The following is a 19,023-nucleotide window of genomic DNA, read 5'->3' as shown; positions in this document are numbered from 1 at the left end:
GCTCCTTCATGCATTTTCAACAACATAGTTCCCATGGACTTTCTATTGCCAGAATGGTGAACGGCCCCCAGGTATTTGAAACAGGACATTTATAATCTTGTGGCATCTATGGTCCAAGTGTGGCTCTTTTGTCAAATGCCATGATTGTAGTTTTCTGATAATTGAGTTCACAGTTGAGCAGAATTCTGTTAGTGTTCTTGCTGTTCTTTTAAGCCAATGGGTGTTGTAGAACAGGGGTCTCCAACCTTGGCCACTTTAAGACTTGTGGACTTCAACTCCCAGAATTCCTCAGCCAGCAAAGCTCTGCAAGTTGAAGTCCACAAGTCTTAAAGTAGCCAAGGTTGGAGACCCCTGTTCTAGAAAGTATTGCTGCAGTATCTTGATAAAATAAAACACAGGAGGATCTATCCTCCATCAGATTTGGGGGATAAAAAATCCATGTTGTGGAGGTGGTCCACCATACAATACAGTTGATATAGAATAAAAGTGGAGCCAATATGCAGCTTTGTTTGATGCTTTTCTCAGTTGCACTGTCACTGATGAGATGGTCTTGGAGGTTATATATTATGTTGAGTGTAGTTCCTTCAGGTACCATACATATTAAATGAAGCAGACTTTGGTAAATTGAGACTGTTCAGTTTTTTCCACAAAAAACCTCAACAACCTCAGTTTTTAAATTCAGGATATAGAATCAAATGTTCCTTTGAAATCTATAGCATTAAAGAGAGGTTGTGTTGTGTTGCGGAAAGAGTATTTTTCAATGAGATGATGAACTACTTACTAGGCACTAATTAATGGTGGATTGGCTAAAGCCAGCTTGCTCCTATGCAAGTGTGTTTACTTTTTCCATTTATTCCTGGAATTTCTATAGTAGGTATCTTAGCTGATTGTCTTGAGAGTGGATCATTGGTCTATAATTAGTAGGATCATCTTTTTTCCTTTTTTGTATATAGGGACAATGATTACAGGCCCCCAATTCTTGGGGACTCAGCTATAGGTGTTGATGAAGATAAACAGTAAGGCCAGATTACAGGCCAAATTATCAGTGAGAGGTTTTTGTACAATAACACATATTTAGTTGCTTACTTTCTTATTTTCATTGCTGAACCTTCTATAATTTGATTACAGTTTGTGGCTTCTGGAGGTCTTCAGCAGCTCTTGGAAATATTTAATTCTGGAATTTTAGAACCTAAAGAACAGGAATCGTGGACAGTTGTAAGTAACAAGTTGTAACTGACTCATCTTAATGAGAAATAAAACTTTTCTAACGAATCTGTAGCTTTGTTTTAAAGTGTTCTATTATCTATCAAAAATTAAATGAAGTTAAAGCTGCTTATTCTTATTTGTAGTGGTTACTAGATTGTCTGGCTTGCTTGCTGAAGTTGATATGCCAGTTTGCAGTGGATCCTTCAGATTTGGATTTAGCTTATCATGATGTTTTTGCCTGGTCTGGAGTAGCAGAGAATCACAGAAAAAGAACTTGGCCAGGAAAATCACGGAAAACTGCAGGAGATCATACAAAAGGTCTTCACATTCCCCGTTTAACAGAGGTGAAAAACTTCTCTTTAAAAGCAATAAAAACAAAGACTTTAGGGAAAGTCTTATCTGCAAGTTGGCAGGTGTGACACTGTAAATGTAGGTTTACATAGAAACCTAATTGGGAAATCCATTTTTAGAGGAAAAAAATGTTAGTAAGTATATCTCAAGAAGATTTATTACCATTCCACATATCTTTGGTGACTGAAAATTATGGGAATTGAAGTCCTACATATCTGAAAAGCATTAAGATGGGTTAAGGGTAGTAATATATACTCCTGTTTATTTTCTGGATACATAAGTACCCAGTAAATTAACAAGAAAAAAATTGGATCGGAGAACAGCATATTTTGTATAAAACCACTTTGACTGCAATACATTCAGCTTCATCCACTGATATTTTAATGTTAGCATACATATATGTATAAGAATAACTGTATAAGTATATATAGAATGATATTTCATAAACAATATTGATTCTGGATATTCTTTATTTATTATTGAATTTATATTACTGCCTATTCACCCATGGCAACTCGAGGCGGCTTACAGAATATAAAACCACATTTAAAACAACATAAACTAACAGAAAGAATCAAATAAATTAATAAAGTACAATATAACAAAATCACCCCCCAACTCCCACCCACTCTGCTCTGATGACAGCAGATCACACAAGCCATTTAATGGGCTCCATCCTGCTCTGGGTTCCCCAGGCCCATTGGCAGAACCAAGTCTTCAGCCCTTTCTGCAAGAGTATTAGAATGGGGGTCAGTCTAATCTCTGGGGGGAATGATGTTTCAGAGAAAGGGAGCCACCACCGAGAAGGCCCTTAATGGCAGCTTGCTAAATTGAAATGGCAAATAGAAATCCAAAAGCATAGAGCCTTAAGGAAGCATTTTAGTTAAATAATATTATGAATATATTTAGATAGGTCAGTGATTTTCAAGACATTTTAGAAGATAAACTATACCTCCATCCAAAGTGTGAACTTTTTTATTTAGTTTAATTATAAATTCCTAGTTGTGATTTTTTATATGTACTAATATTAGTGCTGAAAAAGCTTTAGGCCAGTTATTTCAAAGTCATTATACAAAGTAGAATATGAATATATGGTAAAATGGTAAATCAGATTCATACATCTCTCACAGTATTATATTGAATTAAATTTACAGTTGCACAGATAAGTTTACATCCCTCTTGCAGAATTAATTTGTAAGTAAATGTGAGTGATTACACTTTTTTTAAAAAAAATTGAGGTTGATTTAATGTCCTTATATAATGGATCATTGTCATATTGGAAAGTCATGCAAATTGATATATCAACCTCAATATAATAAAGTTTGTCTACATTATTATATACAATATTATCAGCCCAAACATTCAAGAGCTTGCAGACTTTTGGTCTATTTTATTCATTTATTGCTATGGTTCTATGAAGCCCAATATTTAATTTAATGTATTTTTTAAAAAGTTTTGTCTGACCACCCATGTTTATTTACAATTCTGCAAGGGATATGTAAACTTAAGAGCACAACTGTGGTACAATCCTAAATGAAATGAAAATCAAGCAGAAGCTTTTTAAATATCCCAGAGATTTTCCAGAAAATAGGGATTAATTCTACCGCTTTAGTTGTTCTCTTAAAGATAATTCCCCAAATTTCATAATTGAAATAGCAGCAATGGAAATAGTTTCCAACTGCAAACTCTATTAAATAACTGAAGCAAACACTTGGGAAGTCCTGGATATTTTCTCACCTACACAGAAAGACAGAAAGATATTACTCTACCACTTGTTTGAAATGATCATATTAATACATAAATTGTGAAACTGTGATAAATGGGAGAAAAGATTTTAGTTGGCATATTTTATCAAACTTTTGTATGTTTTAATATGGTGCCTTATCATTAAAATGCTGGATTTATGAACAATGCAGTTACTTTTTATTCATTATTATATACACACATACATACACATGTACACATATAACACATAGTTTTAAGGCAGCAGTTGCATTAACTGTTCTTTTTTGACTTCAATTTTTTTAAAGGTATTTCTTGTACTTGTCCAGGGAACCAGTTTGATTCAGCGACTTATGTGTGTTGCTTATACATATGACAACCTGGCGCCTAGGTACAATAACCTTTTTTTAATATCTTTGGTAAGATTTATAGTATATATATATATACACACACACACATATATATTTGCATTAAGCAGCATATTGAATAATCATTTTAGTCAGAAATGTGTAGTTAAAAGTACACATAAGTTGTTATATTCTTTCTTGTTAGTAGTGTTTTGATCTTACTAAAAAGGTTCAGAATATCTCGGATAAGATCAAAACCTTATGTTTTGAATTCAAGATATTTTAAAATTGGATTTTCCTATAAGTCACTTTAATATTGAGTGAAAGCAGGCCATTATCCAGATTTTAAGGCAGAGAAAATTATACAATTGTGACTGAGGCCATTGCAATAGTCTAATATCCAACCATTTAGTCTGGCTAAAAAGACTTTTTTGTGACCCAAGAAACTTAAGTGGTTGAGAGTATTAGGTAGCCCTAAGTGGTCTACTTAATCAACATAGTATTCAAACTAGGAGTCAAAGACTTCAGCTGATCTCCCCTATCTCATTATCACTCAGGATTATTGCAGCAGGTTCTCAGTTCTGCAGTTAAGTAAAACCTATTTTTTTTAGGCTAAAGAAGATAAATCGGTAACTGTTAATGCTAGTCAAGAACTTCATATATTGTGATTAAATTGGGTAAATTAATTAGTTGTCTACCTGGACCAGGTAGCCATGTATAGTGCTATATCTCTGTTACCATCTAATTACCCTCTTTGCTCCAAGAGGAAATAAATATTATATAGCAAACTAGTAAAAGCATTATAAAAGAGTAGTACAAAATTCTGTAGAATATTAAATCAGTTTTTGAATTTGATAATCTAGCGAGAACAAATAACTTTATTCATCTGTTTTTATTATTTGAAGTAACATTTGCTAAATTGTGTACAATGATTTATTTTACTTATTTTATTCGTATACAGGGTGTTGAAAGCTCAAGCTGATCATAGGTCAAGACATGAAGGTGAGTACATTGGTTAAGACATAAAAAATTCTTAAGCTATATGGAGTTTTTAATACATCTTTCTTGACCTGAAATCCAGATATGTTTAATATTAATATAAGAATATATAGTCATGTGAAAAAGAAAGTACACCCTTCTTTATTCTATGGTTTTATGTATCAGGACATAGTAAAAATCATTTGATCCTTAGCAGTTCTTAAAAGTAGGTAAATACAACCACACATGAACAACAACACATTACATATTACACCATAGCATCATTTATTTTACAAAAAGAAAGCCAAAATGGAGAAGCCATCTGTGAAAAACTAAGTACATCCTTATTGTTTCCATAAGTGTAAAGAGGTTAAGTAGCAGCTAGGTGCTGCTAATCGAGTGCCCTTAATTGATTATTGGCAAGTGTGACTGCCTCTATAAAAGGCAAAGTTTTATGGTGTTTAACATACATTCAGGTGTGTGTTAACACAATGCGAAAGAATAAAGACTTGAGCAGTGATATTAGAGAAGCAAGTGTTGCCCATCAATCTGGGGACGGTTGTAAGGGCATTTCCAAAAATTTAAAGCAGTGGTGGTATTCTACCGGTTCGAGCCAGTAGCAGCAATGAGCAGCGGAGACCAAACCGATTCTCTCCGCTGCTCTGCTCTTGGGCCCACCCAGGCTCCCATACTCACCTTATCCGCTGAATTTGAAGCGCAGCTGCTTTGTGCAGCACCAAATAGTGCTACGCGGCAGCTGCTGAAGCGACTGGGATCGTGCAGGCTTGCAGGAGGTGAGTTAGAACGCCTCTGCACCTGTGCAAACACCTCTGCATCTGCGCAAAGTGCGCATTTGGTGCACGCATGCATGCAAGGTGTATGCACACGCACAAAGTGTGCCCCCAAGCCATGCCCACCGAACTGGTGGCAAAAATATTTGAATCCCACCACTGATTTAAAGTCCATTATTCTACAGGAAGATTATTCACAAGTGAAAAGCATTTGATACAGTTGTCCATCTTTCCAGGAGTGGATGTCCCAGCAAATTCACCCCAAGGTTGAATGCAACGCTCAGAGAAGTTGCAAAAAAATCCAAAACTTATGTCTACAGGCCTCAGTTAGCATGTTAAAATGTTGAAGTTCATGATAGTACAACTAGAAAAAGACTGAACAAATTTGGTTTGTTTGGAAGGGTTGCTAGGAGAAAGCCTCTTCTCTTCAAAAGGAACATGGCAGCATGGCTTCAGTTTGTAAAGTTGCATCTGAACAAATCACAAGACTTCTGGAATGAAGTCCTTTAGATAGACAAGACTGAAGTGGAGATGTTTGGCTTTAATGCACCATGCCATGTTTGGCAAAAACCAAACACAGCATATCAGCATAAAGATATACCAACTGTCAAACATGGTGATGGAGGGGTAATGATGTGGGCTTGTTTTGTAGACCAGAACCTGGGCACCTTACATTCATTGAGTTGACCATGAACTCCTCTGTATACTAAAGTGTTCTAGAGTCAAATGTGTGGCCACAGCTAAAGATTGGCCTGACATTGGGTCATGCAGCAGGACAATAATCTCAGCACACCAGCAAATCTACCATAGAATGACTGAAAAAGGAAAGAATCAAGGTGTTGCAGTGGCCTAATCAAAATCCAGACCTCAGCCTGGTTGAAATTCTGTGGTGGGACCTCAAGAGAGCTATGCATAAATGAATTCCCACAAACCTCAATGAATTCAAGCAATTCATTGTAAAGAAAATTGGGCCAAAATTCCTCCACAACAATGTGAGAGAATAGTAAAGTCATACAGAAAATGATTTACCTCAAGTGATATCTGCTAAAGGTAGTTCTTAATTCTACAAGCTATTGAATCATAAGATGTACTTAGCTTTTTTCTATCTGTGGCTCTGAGAGTCTAGATAGAGTGGGTATGATCAGCTTCTGCTCTGTTGGACTGAGTCTGCATTACAACTGAAGCTCCGCCCTTCGCGGTGGCCACGCTCAGTTTTCGACTCAGTCCAGCCAGGACAAGACGTGAGTTGCTGGGGCTCCACTTGAATTACAAGTGGAGGCTTTTCAAAAGAAAAAAAAAAAGTGTTTAAAATGTAAGCAGAAGGTTTTCCTGGAACTTGCAGCCAAGAGAGAGGCTTTTAGCCTCCAGGCTTGGTGATCGCATTCAGGATGGCTGCCCTAGCGGGTGGAGCCATGACTACTTGGAGCAGCTCCAGGAGATCGGGCCAATAGGGCCATCAGCTGTTTTGCATGGTAGCGCAGCAGCAGCACAGGCAAGCAGCTCGTTTCTTTTCACTTTTGTTTTCGATTGCCTTGGCTACGAAGTGCAGTAGTGTGCAGCAGCGGCTGAGAGGGCAATTGGCCCAGCAGGAGGCTTTGCAGCAGCGCAAAGCAGCCGCTTGATCGGGCAATCAGCTCGATCCCAGCTGGGGGGCGCAGCCGCGTGGCAGCAGTTGGCGCTGAAAAGTGAAGAAGGACTAGGTCGACCCCAGCTGTGAGGGCGCAGATCAAACACGTTGCCAAGGCTGTGATTCCAGCTACAGAACTGAGGTGATCACGTGGGCGCCAGTAGACCTGTACGCAGGTCCATTATTACACTGTGGTGACTAGCAGGGTTTGGCTGCAGCCCAGCAATAGGCCTATTCAGGCTTGCTTCATCGTTCAGAGGGCCTTTTTTATTCTGCCATGGGGCTTTACTGGCAAGGGTAAGCAATAAATGTGTTATTAACTCCTCATCCCCTCCCCCACCAGGATCCCTCCTCTTCATCTGGCTGTTTTTGCAAATCCTAATCTCCCAGTGGGATGGTGGATAAAGATCAGGCAGGTGATCACAGTCCCTCTACTTCTAGCGGTAGATCTAGGGCAGACAAAAGAGAAAGGCCCCTGAACCTAAAAAACCTTCCAGGGCAGAAGAGTAGAATGCCTTGAGAAGACAGAAGGCTCTAGAAAAACAGGTGGAGAAAAGCCAGCGTGTTGCTGGTGGGAGGAGCCGGAGATCACATTCAGAGGAGTCAGATTCTTCTGCTCAGCCTCCAGTTTTATAGATGGAGCCTGGGCCTTCTGCCTCCACTAGTGGACCTCGCTTACAAGCCTGGTCATTTGATAACTCATCTGCTATTGTTGAACCACAACCTCTAGAGGGAGTTACAGATTACGAAGAAGATCCCCGTGCAGCCTGCCAAGATGAAACTAAGGCACCTCCTCCTAAGAGCCAGACCAGGTGTGGAGGCAACTTTTACACCTACAGCTGCTGGCTTGCATGATTCTGAAGGGGCAGAAACAGCATTACCTGCACACATGGAGGCAATAATCTCAAGGGCCATAAGGCAAGGGACTATGGAAAGCCTCCAAGCAATGCAAAGGCCTGAATTGGTGGTGTCAGAACACTCGGACCTAGAGCATTCCATTCATGATGGAAGCAGGGAATCCTTGAGGGACAGGGCTTCTCCTGACTCATCTATACATAGTGTCACATACAGAGCATCAGAGGAAGACAAGAGGGAATCTGATTTCTCTGCAGATGAAGATTTGGCCCCTGAGAGATCCTTCTTCACAGGACATTTTGATTCTCAAAAGTTCCGGGCTTTGTTGTTCAAGGCTAGGAAGACAGCCCAGTTGGGGCCAGAGGCAGATGTAGGGGAAGTGGAAGGTGACACTACTGCTCCTCCAAGATCAATATTTTGATGAACCATCAGTTTGGCCTGAAATGGTTCCAGTTCCTTGATTATTTTTGAACGTAATCAAGAAACAGCTGGAATCCCCAGGCACATCTTCCATGTTATCGGCCAACGAACGCCGCTATTTCAATATGGGGCCTGAACTTACCAGCTCATTACAGGTGCCATCAGTGGACAGTTTCGTGGCGGCCTTGATTTCTTCCTCTTCAAATCCTGCTGATCCAGAGGAGGCATTGAAGGCGGAGGACAAGAGGATCAAACAATCCCTCCTTACACTGGCTGCATCAATTGCAAGACAAGATCCCCGCCACAGATGTCTGAGTGCACCAAAACATCCATAAGATGGTTGCAGCGGCCAAATTTACTGCTGATGCCACTTTAAAAAGTGCCAGATTTGTTTCCAAGGTCATTGCCACTTCTGCAGCTGCCCGCAGAATGATCTGGCTTAAAAACTGGCAGGCTGATGGGCAGCAAAAGTGGAAGGTGGCATCTGCCCCTCTCAAAGGGGATAAATTGTTTGGGGAGGTCTTGGACCCCCATCTTCTTGAGACCAGAGATCAAAAGAAATACTTTCCCTCCCTGGCAAGGTGCTCAAGTTTCAGGGCAGTACCTTACTCCTGCAAGTCAACTTTCCGAGCTGAGGGAAAGGACCTCAGAGGCAGGCCTTCAATCGCCAGGAGTGCCCCCAGGAAAGAGCGGCCAGAGATAGGCCTCAATTTTCGTGGGGGAGCAAGTCATTTTTCCGGTGCTCCCGCTAAATGTGGCAGTAGTTCTCCCATTGCAGGTAGGTTATCTAGTTTTGCGGCCCAATGGGAGGCTACTTCATCTGACACTTGGGTCTTAAAAGACGATCAGACATGGCCTTTTCCTAGAATTTAGGTCACAATCCCCCAGATTTTATGTGCCTTGCCCTGTTTCCAGGGAGGCATCCCGTAGGAACCTAATGGAACAGGCCAACCAACACCTCTTGGATATTCGAGCCATCCAGACAGTTCCATTGAGTCAGCAGGGTAAGGGATTCTACTCCCGGCTGTTTGTTGTTCCCAAGCCTTCTGGGGAGTGGAGAGGTATTCTGGACCTTAAAAGGCTCAATAAATTTTTGGTTTAAAAGCATTTCTGGATGCATTCGCTGCAATCTATTCTAGAGAGCATCAGGGAGGGTGACTTCCTCACTTCAATTGATTTGAGAGAGGCTTTTCTGCACACCAGAATTTGTCTGGCACACAGAGAGTATCTACTCTTCAGCTACGCTGGGAGACACTTCCAATATAGGGCTATGCCCTTTGGTTTATCTTCTGCACCCAGGGTATTTACTAAGGTCTTGGCTGCCTTGGCAGCTTGCTTGATAACCATTTGCAGCTCATTTGCAGTCACAGTTGGCTCAAGGCCGATGGTCTGTTTTGGAGAGGGATAAGAACATCAATTAGTTAGAATTGAGAGTGGTAAGATGGGCACCAGGTCCAGAGCGTTAATATTGGAAGCTGAATGTCTGGTTCTTTGGGCAGAAAGAAATCTCCTGTCACCTAGGGCGGAACATATTTCTGGGGTCGAAAATGTGCAAGCAGACTGGCTTAGCAGGGCCAGGATTGACCTCTCAGAGTGGAGTATTCCCCCTCTTTTATTTCAGGAGCTGTCACGACGGTTCAGGCTACCAGTGGTGGATCTGTTCGCATCTCCAAACAATGCCAAACTCCCAAGGCATTTCACCAGATTTTTGACCCAGGGGGCAGAAGGGACCAATGCCCTTAGGAGCAGGTGGCTTCAGGATCTCTTGTATGTCTTCCCTCCTTTTCCGCTGCTGCCAGTGGTAGTCAGAAAGATACTGGAGGAGCAGATCATACTTCTGGCTCCTTATTGGCCCAGACGGTCCTGGTTTGCGGATATGGTGAATATCTCAACCACCTAACCATGGAGGATCCCTCCTCACAAAATGTCTCTACACCAGGGGAAATACCCCACCCAGAGCCTCAGTGACTCCAACTGGCGGTTAAGCGGAGCGCTCTGAGGAGACAAAATATATCAGAACGAGCCATCCATACCATTCTAGCGGCTAGGAGACCATCAACCATCTGCATCTATGAAGCTACATGGAAGGTCTTCTGTCAATGGTGCTTCAAGACTAAGATTTCTCACACTTCAGTTTCAGTAGCCAACATATTGGACTTTCTACAAGAGGGTCTTGACAAAGGGATCTCGGCCAACACCCTATGCAGACAAGTGGCTGCTCTCTCGTCAGTATTGTACTTACATAGGAAGCAGTCCTTTTCTCAGAACCAAACCATCCAGAGGTTTCTCAAAGGAACTTCCAACCCGAGTCCACCTGTAGTTCACAGATTCCCCACTTGGGATCTCCCTAAGTTGTTAAGGGCTTTGATGAGTGACCTATTTGAGCCTCTCAGCTCCATCAGTTTACACCTTCTATCTCTCAAGGTAGCCTTTCTAGTAGCCATCACTTCATCTAGAAGGATATAGAGATGGCGGCCCTTTCAGTTAGGGAAGATCTGTGTATCTTCCATCCAGATAGAGTTTTGCAGTTAGACCCATCTTTCATCCCTAAGATCAATTCTAGATTCCACAGGGCACAAGAACTTATTCTCCCAAATTTCTGTCCCAATGCTACCCATCATTTGGAACGGGCATGGCATACTCTGGATGTTCGCAGGGTTTTGAAAATATACATCCGGAAAACACATCCAATCCGAAAGTCAGAGGCACTTTTTGTGTCCTTCCAGCTGGGCACATTGGGGTTGAAGGTGTCTCCATCGACTGTGGGCAGATGGATTAGGGCTTGCATTTCTAAGGCCTATCAGAATAGGTTTCTTCCTGTGCTTCGAGGGGTGACGGCTCATTCTAGAAGTGCGGCAATGACTGCAGCATGGGCTACTCAAGCATCCATTGAAGAAATTTGTCGAGCGGCCACATGGTCTTTACCATCGCCCTTTATTTGATATTACCACTTGGATGCCTTTGCATCGGCTGATGCAGCCTTTGGCAGGAGGGTTCTACAGAGCGTGCCTGAGTGCCAATGTGAGTAGGACCAGACTCAAGCCCTCCCAGGGACCATTCAGCTTTGGTATGTCCCATTCTATCTGGACTCTTGGAGCTACAGATAGGACAATGAACATTGGCTTACCTGAATGTTCGTTTTCTTCTGTGGTGGAGAGAGTCCAGCCCCATCCTTGTTCGTCTGGTCTGGGTGCGATTTGGGGGGAACAATGATGTATGTCTTTTTTATACACACAACTATAGAATCAGGTCAGTCTGCCAAATGCTTCGTTGAAAGCTGGGGGCATAGTCACGGCGGAGGGTGGAGCTTCAGTTGTAACGCAGACTCAGTCCAACAGAGCAGGAGCTGATCATACCCACTCTATTTCGACTCTCTCCACCACAGAAGAAAACGAACATTCAGGTAAGCCAATGTTCATTCACACATGGCTTCTCCATTTTTGGCTTTCTTTTTGTAAAATAAATGATGACCTAATAAATGATGTTACATGCTATGTATTATTCTTCATCTGAGGTAGTATTTACCTATTTTTAAGAACAGATAATTTTCACTATGTCCTGATATGTAAAACCATAGAGTTCAAAGAGGATGTACTCCCCCCCCCCTTTCTCAATGACTGATTTGTAGTTCAGGGTTGAACAGTAGGGTCCTTGGTGCTCTCTGAGCTTAGTTGTTTTTTCAGAGATGTTTTATTATTGAACTAGGTAACATCAGTGCTAGAAGGGAATGGTGTTTGGTCTCTGTATATGAGTATAATTCCCTTTTAGCAATGATCATGTTGTCTGGCTGGGTAATGAAATGACTAGAAGAAAACAACCAAGTTCAGAGCACCAAGGACCCGTATGTTAGATATTCCTCATCCTCAGCTGGTAGACAAAACTGCATTATTAAGTTGTAGTCCAAAACATCTAAAAAGGCCCATATTGAAGGTAGCTAATAGCTAATTATGTCTCATGGCATATTAATATGCTTCAAATTGGCTTTAGCTTATCAGCTTAAAGCTTATTTACTGGAAATTTCATTGGAGAAACTCCTCTGTCCATTATTTTAATTGTAGATGGATTTATATTATAATTGACAAATTAACAGATTAAGTTCCTGTTCTTACAATATTCAATTCCTCATTTTTGTTAGCAAAAATCAACAACCCAATTAATTACAGCTTTTTTAAGATGTAATTTTAGAAGTTATGGAAGATCTTTTAGGATTGTTTTAAATGTATTTCTGTCTCAGCGTTTTGAAGACAGTTCTGTTATTTTCTAAACTTAATATTAATTTATCAATTAGACCTTTATCATTAAAAACATCAAGGATGAGGATTATTGCCACTTAATTTATGTTTATACAAGTGACTTTCCATTTTGGCTTTATAACAGGGATTTCTTCCAACTTCTGTTCCTTTGTTTGAGAAGCATGATAGCTTGTATAGTATTTTTATATGTTGTTAATTAATACATAGTTGTTAATATGTAGCAAAGCAATTCCTTCTTCTCTTGCAGGTTACCTGTCATGGTAATAATTGTCTACCCGATAGTTCATATGACCTTGACATTTCAACTATGTACTTTAAATATCCTTAGAGGGGAAAAGTCATTCAGGCTAGGTGGACACCTTCCCTAATTTTGTGAACCCTGGCATTATAAAACGGAAGTAATTAAAAACACTTTTTTTCACATCATCTTATTATGCTGATTAAGTGTACATATATTTGAGGGGCTTAGTTTCAAATTCCTAATATAATTGCAGACAGCAAAGTAAGGGCAATACCATTTAGCTTAGTTTTATCTTAGATGCATTTTAGTAAAGTTTTAATTTAATGAGGAAAATATTTATTTATTCACCTTTTATATAATATACACATAACTAGTAAATAATAGCAATACAACCATATTTTTCTTGTTATTGATATGTTATTGATATTGATCAATTGATATCTCATGTAGAACCAAGTTCTTGAGATTTGGCCAACTGTGGAAAAGAAAAAAACATACCAACAATTGATTTTCTCACAGTTGCTTTCATGTTTAGCAACTGAAAAGCATCCATACTTCAAAAAAAAAAAAACAACCAGTGAAGGAATATTTAGGATAGACATGTAAGCAATAATTTAGGTCAAAGATTAGTATAATAATTAAGTGGCAATCAGATGTTTGACTCTGGTGACAATTAGTTCCAGCAAGCATCATCAGTGGCAGCAGACTGTGAGAATTTGTCCCAAACCACTGGTGGAGTGCCACATTATTTCTCCCTAATGCAGATTCTTGCCTGTGAAAGTACAACTGCTTTTCCCACCCCAAATAGCTTCTGGCAGGCACTTGGAGAATTTCCTGACAGATGGTGAATTAATCCATTGAGAGCCTGGTTCACTATTGGAATTGTAAAATTATTCAGTCCCTTGATGAAATTACCTCTAAGGTAGTCTCCCTCTTTTGGCCAATCTCAGATGTCTCCTTTTACCTTCAGAAGATGAAATAACAGAAGCAATGCCTACAGTGCCAGTGGAGTTCAAATCTACTTTCAAACTTATTCCATGATGATAAGGGGTGAAATACTTCTTTTATTGCATTAACAAGTTGACATTGAATAGTCAATTGCTTTTTAGAAAGGCCTCAAGGTTGCTGTCATCAGTTCACATATTCCACTATCAAAATTCCCCAGATTAATTCAAATTTTGTCATCATTTGGTCAGAGTACAGGATAATGACTCGGGACATAGTCTTGTGTAGTTACTGGGATTTCTTTTGATCCATGACTTCAAATGAAGTGAATAAGGTGATATCTGTTCTCTTCCTCCTGTACCTGAATCCTTGCCTCTCTTGGTTCTTTCAGGTAGTTAGGTGGGAGGTAATTTTCTGTACCAGGAAGACTGTTAAACACTTTGTTGTGAAAGGAGATATTACTGGTAGCTTTGAAATAAGAAAATAAGAGGAGGGCATGTTAATTGGCCTTTTCTATATCCAAAGTATTGAATAATTATCACCCAGTCTCCAGCCTTCCTTTTTGGGGAAAGATTATTGCGATAGCTGGGAATAAACTACAAAGCATCTTAAAGGAAATGATCCCTGCTCAGAGTCCCCACCGTTGCAGCGCTCTCACCGACTCTTCATCAAAATTCAGTTGGCAGCATTCCTGCCCTTACAACTGCAGGAACATTGCAACTTCTTCCCCTTGCAATCTGGGAAACTTTGGCCAGCTAGGCCCACCAGTGTAGCACTCACAAGAGGCCCAATCCTCCACCATGCCTGGAAGGCCTCAGATTGCTAGGATTATTGGCATGCAGATCTCTTCCCTGCATTGCTACTCCTGAGAGACCCGGGCCTTCCTCCTGTCCAACCATGGCCAGAATGCCTCAGCCAGGCCTCAGTCAAGATAGGCCCACCGACACATGGGTCTTTTCCCTGCCCCACTATGTCTAGGTCTATTTACTTTTTCCTTTCTCTGCAGCTGCTAACAGCAAGGTGTAACTAAAAAGCTAGCAAAGACAATCTGATTTGTGTGTACAATGGATCTGGTCATCTCAAGTGTTCCAGGCATGGGGAAAACAGAAAGAAGGCCTAGGCAATGGTAGGCCTATCCAGCTGACCCGTGTCAGGTTTTCATGTATCAGTGAGTCCTGGGCCTCCTACCTCCCAACCTCTGAGGTATCCTGGTGCAGTCACTTAATTAACTACAACGGAGAGAACTGGAATTGCTGTCATTGAGTTGAGACAGTCATGTGAATATCTGGGTTTAATTGTGGTCAAAGGTCAAGAAGTAGTAACTATTTTTCAGCCAACACAATTTCTCATTCTAACATAATTTATTTTAATTTGAAAAAAATACAAAATGGCATATATGTAATGTATAATTAATGTTTTTGATTCTTCTTTTAGTTACTCACTATTCAATGTGGTTGTTAGTGAGTTGGGCTCACTGTTGCTCTTTAGTAAAGTCCAGCCTAGCAGATAGTGATAATTTACATGATTGGCTGAAGAAACTTACTCTTCTAATTCCAGAGGTAAGCTTCGAAAACAATTTCTAGTTTAGTATAAGAAATAAGCTAAAAGTAGGTTAAATATATCTGTTGAGACATTTTAGGAATGAAGAAAATGACTTATTACTCTAGTATGGATTTATTAGTATTTTAAATATTGTATTTAGTTTCCCTAACTCAAGTTTTTTTTTAAATGAATGGTTCAGTCATATTCCTATTTATTCAAAACCAATTCCTCCTGGATCCATCAACCCCTATTGTTATCTTCTAGGTAGCATGCATAAGTCCTTGCAATCTATTATACAAAATAACTGTCTCCTTCAATATTTACAATATAATTTGTAATTTCCCACTATTAATTCTTTGTTGGGGTTTTAGATTCCAAAATGTTCTAGCATCTTGTTTATAATGAATGAAAATTATTGATACAAATGCTTAGTTCACAATATTGATAGCAGATAGGCATATTGAAAAGTTTATAAATCTAAAAATAAAGAAAATAAGAATTGTTTTGATTTGAATTGTTTTGATTTAATTGTAATTCTTTATTTCAATTTCAGACTGCAGTTCGCCATGAATCTTGTAATGGTCTCTATAAATTATCGCTGTCGGGGTTGGATGGAGGAGATTCCATAAATAGGTCTTTCCTGCTGCTAGCTGCCTCAACACTGCTTAAATTTCTTCCTGATGCCCAGGCACTGAAACCTATTAAGGTAAAACAAAAAAGGTTACCTATTTCATTTATATGAAATTATGTTGCATAATAAATCATCATCTTCATCCTATTCTGTTCCTTATAATGTTTTAGGATTTTTTTTTTACTTAGCAAGATTTTTGAACAAAGTTGGGGACAAAAAAAAAACTAACCCTCTTTTTTCTTCCTTCTTCCTCCCCCACTCCCCAGATTGAGGATTATGAAGAAGAACCCATTTTACAGCCTGGCTGTAAAGAATATTTCTGGTTGCTATGCAAACTAATAGATAATATACATGTAAAAGATGCTAGTCAGGTAAGCATAACTGATTTCAGGTTAAAGGTTTATTTTCCCATTTCTAAGTCTATATAAGAGACTATCTGATCTCACCTTGCTAAATTTACACAAGCCCAGCAAAACTGGACTTCTGTAACTTTGTAAAGATGGTTGTCAAAGCAGATTTACAACAGATAATACATTGCCCTATTCTATAATGCTATTGTATTAACCATTTACCACTTGGCAAACCACCAAATCTAAGAGTACTTTTTATGAATATTTAAAACATTTCAGTATCAAAATATTCCAACTTCAAAAACAGTAATTTTGAACATGCTGAGTTTGCTTTGAGAAGAAAAAAAAACTTTGTTTTTCTCCCTATTTTAGAATAAAAAATGGTTATGGCTTTGTTTTGAATTTTATGATTGTTCCAGGCAAAGTTCATATAATGCGTGTGTGTTGTGTGGCATTTTATTTTGTAGGCAGGTAATATAAAGATATGTATATTTGGTGTCCTTGTGTTTGTATACACAATAGCACTTGATGCCTTTGGCAGTGTGTAAGTGTAGACTGCTTGTGCAGTATTGGTTAATTTGCTTTGCTGACTTTTGGGGTATGTATTCATTTTATACAAACTCAAATGCCTTTTAACATCCTTAGCATTTTTTAAAAATTTCACAACTAGAATAATTTGTATGTACAATCAAACCATCAGCAAATACCTACTGTATATAATTGTTTTTTCTGGGTTTTGGCCTGGCAAGTAGGGTGAGGAAAAATGGATGTGAAATCTGTGGTTTGTCCTTGTTAAGTAAGAGGAGGGAGAGAGTTTATAGATAAAATGATAGACTACTTTTTTTTTTAAAAAAAGTGAATCCATTATGAAACTTCGTAATAATAAAAGAAAATATAATTTGTAGTTATCTGCCCGTTTCATTTATTTTCAAACTGGAAAAAATGCTAAATAGAAAAATTTGAGGTTGGCTGTTTTATCCGGTAAATTGAGTAGGAAGAATAAAAGTGACGCTTTCTTTTTCTCCCCTTTCTTTTTCTCTTGCACTCCCAACTGGTTTCTCTCCCTCTTCCCCCACTTTTTTCTGCTCTTTTTTCCCCACTCTCAAACTCACCCATCCTCTCCCTTTTACACATACCCACATGTACAAACTCTTTCTTCCCATTTGTGTGCAGATTTCTAGAGGAGCAAGGCAGCACCAAGCAGATTCCTAGAGGAGATTGGCTTTCGCTTGGGATCCTGAGGGTTAAAATTATGAAGCAGATTCCAAGAGATCTGCTTCCTCTCTGCGTAATGGATTTAACTGTCAGGAAGCCAAGCACTGTCTGAGAGAATCTTTGCAAACTTGTTCCAGCATGCTGGAATTTTTGCATTTTGATAGGCACCAGAGTAGACAAGCAGTGGTAATGTAATGTAAGAAACACAGGTTACCTCATAGGTATGGGAGAGACTGTGGGAGGCCCAGCACAGGCTATGTGCGACTGTCTCATGCTGAAAGCTGGCTCTTGCTTTGATTTCAGCAGGGATGATTTTCAGCTCCTGAACAGTTCCTCCTAGGGTCTCTCCTATCCACCTCAGACACCCCATATTCTACCTGGGATTCTATCAACTTAATGATGAAAAGAATCACATAACAGTTGCAATCAGGAGTGTCAGGATTGCAGTCATTGAGCAAAGCAATCACATGGGTGTTTTGCTTAACAACTGCTTCACTGAACAATCAAGATACTGGTCCCAATTATGGTCATGTTGAGGACCACCTCTAAAGGCATATAATTCAAGTATAGGTAGAACATTTGATCATAAAATCAAAGGTTGGAAGTCTGCATTAGGCAACCCCAGTCAGATTGTATTTATGTACAGTATATTGTTTATTAAAATATATTCTAAAACTTTTCTCAATACAATCAATCTTTTAATAATTGCTCTGCATTTACAATTTCATTTTGTTTCTTTTAACTTAGACAACTTTACTTGATTTAGATGCCTTAGCAAGACATTTGGCTGATTGTATTCGAAGGTAAGCTTTAATCTTGTTAATTTCTTTAAAATATTTGGTTTAAAATAATTTCCATCAAAATATTATTTTAATAACAGAAAATTCTCTTTTATCTTTTACAGCAGAGAAATTCTTGATCATCAAGATGGTAATACTGAAGATGATGGCCTTACAGGTCTCCTACGTTTAGCAACAAGTGTTATCAAACATAAACCACCTTTTAAATTTTCCCGAGAGGGGCAGGTAAGATCTAAAGAACTAAACCAGGATTGTAGTACTTGATCTTGTAATACTTATTACATTTTCCCTTAAGTGTGAATACTGCTGTAAGATATATGTGAATGTTTTCTTACTACTTCTTTTTTAATATTTCTACTCAAAATTGCAGTTTGAAAGATCACATAAACTTTGTATTAGGAGAAAAATACTTGACTGTGAAGCAAAGGCAGCAGTTTCCATGATAAGCATAGTTTGAGCCTCAGGTACATATAGTTAATTTTGAAAATCCTAATTAATCAGTGATTATGACACTGATTCCACTCAGGGCAGCATTAATTTCTCAAGATCCTTGTATTGTCAGTGTATATAATTCATAGTGGCAAATGAATGTAAGACATATGCAATAATTTGATTTAATGAATTATTCAGAGGTTGTATATGATCAAGATTTAGGGAGGCAAAGACTTTGGAAATGAAAGACATATGAAGATATTATGTCATTTGTTTGCAGATCCAGAAGCTTAGGGCTCCTTGCTATGACCATGCCC

The 19,023-nt window shown here is 39.1% G+C and overlaps 1 protein-coding gene across 2 annotated transcripts in view; it reads left to right on the top strand.

Moving 5' to 3' along the window:
* USP34 (ubiquitin specific peptidase 34) overlaps positions 1 to 19,023 on the top strand; it is a 142,568-nt gene that overhangs the window by 79,061 nt on the left and 44,484 nt on the right. For both annotated transcript variants that reach the window (XM_026676739.2, XM_087961324.1), the window contains exons 33-41: positions 1,129 to 1,215; positions 1,350 to 1,550; positions 3,588 to 3,670; positions 4,588 to 4,628; positions 15,171 to 15,295; positions 15,832 to 15,984; positions 16,176 to 16,280; positions 18,222 to 18,277; positions 18,379 to 18,499. In XM_026676739.2, coding sequence (XP_026532524.1) covers positions 1,129 to 1,215; positions 1,350 to 1,550; positions 3,588 to 3,670; positions 4,588 to 4,628; positions 15,171 to 15,295; positions 15,832 to 15,984; positions 16,176 to 16,280; positions 18,222 to 18,277; positions 18,379 to 18,499 — 972 coding nt within the window. The remainder of the gene's footprint in view (positions 1 to 1,128; positions 1,216 to 1,349; positions 1,551 to 3,587; positions 3,671 to 4,587; positions 4,629 to 15,170; positions 15,296 to 15,831; positions 15,985 to 16,175; positions 16,281 to 18,221; positions 18,278 to 18,378; positions 18,500 to 19,023) is intronic.

Source organism: Notechis scutatus, chromosome 1, assembly GCF_049901735.1.
Source record: "Notechis scutatus isolate UNSWTSFEM ecotype Mainland chromosome 1, rNotScu1.2, whole genome shotgun sequence".
Taxonomy (NCBI): Eukaryota; Metazoa; Chordata; class Lepidosauria; order Squamata; family Elapidae; genus Notechis; species Notechis scutatus.
Note: the sequence above shows the minus strand (reverse complement) of the source record. Positions and strands in the feature narration are given on the sequence as shown.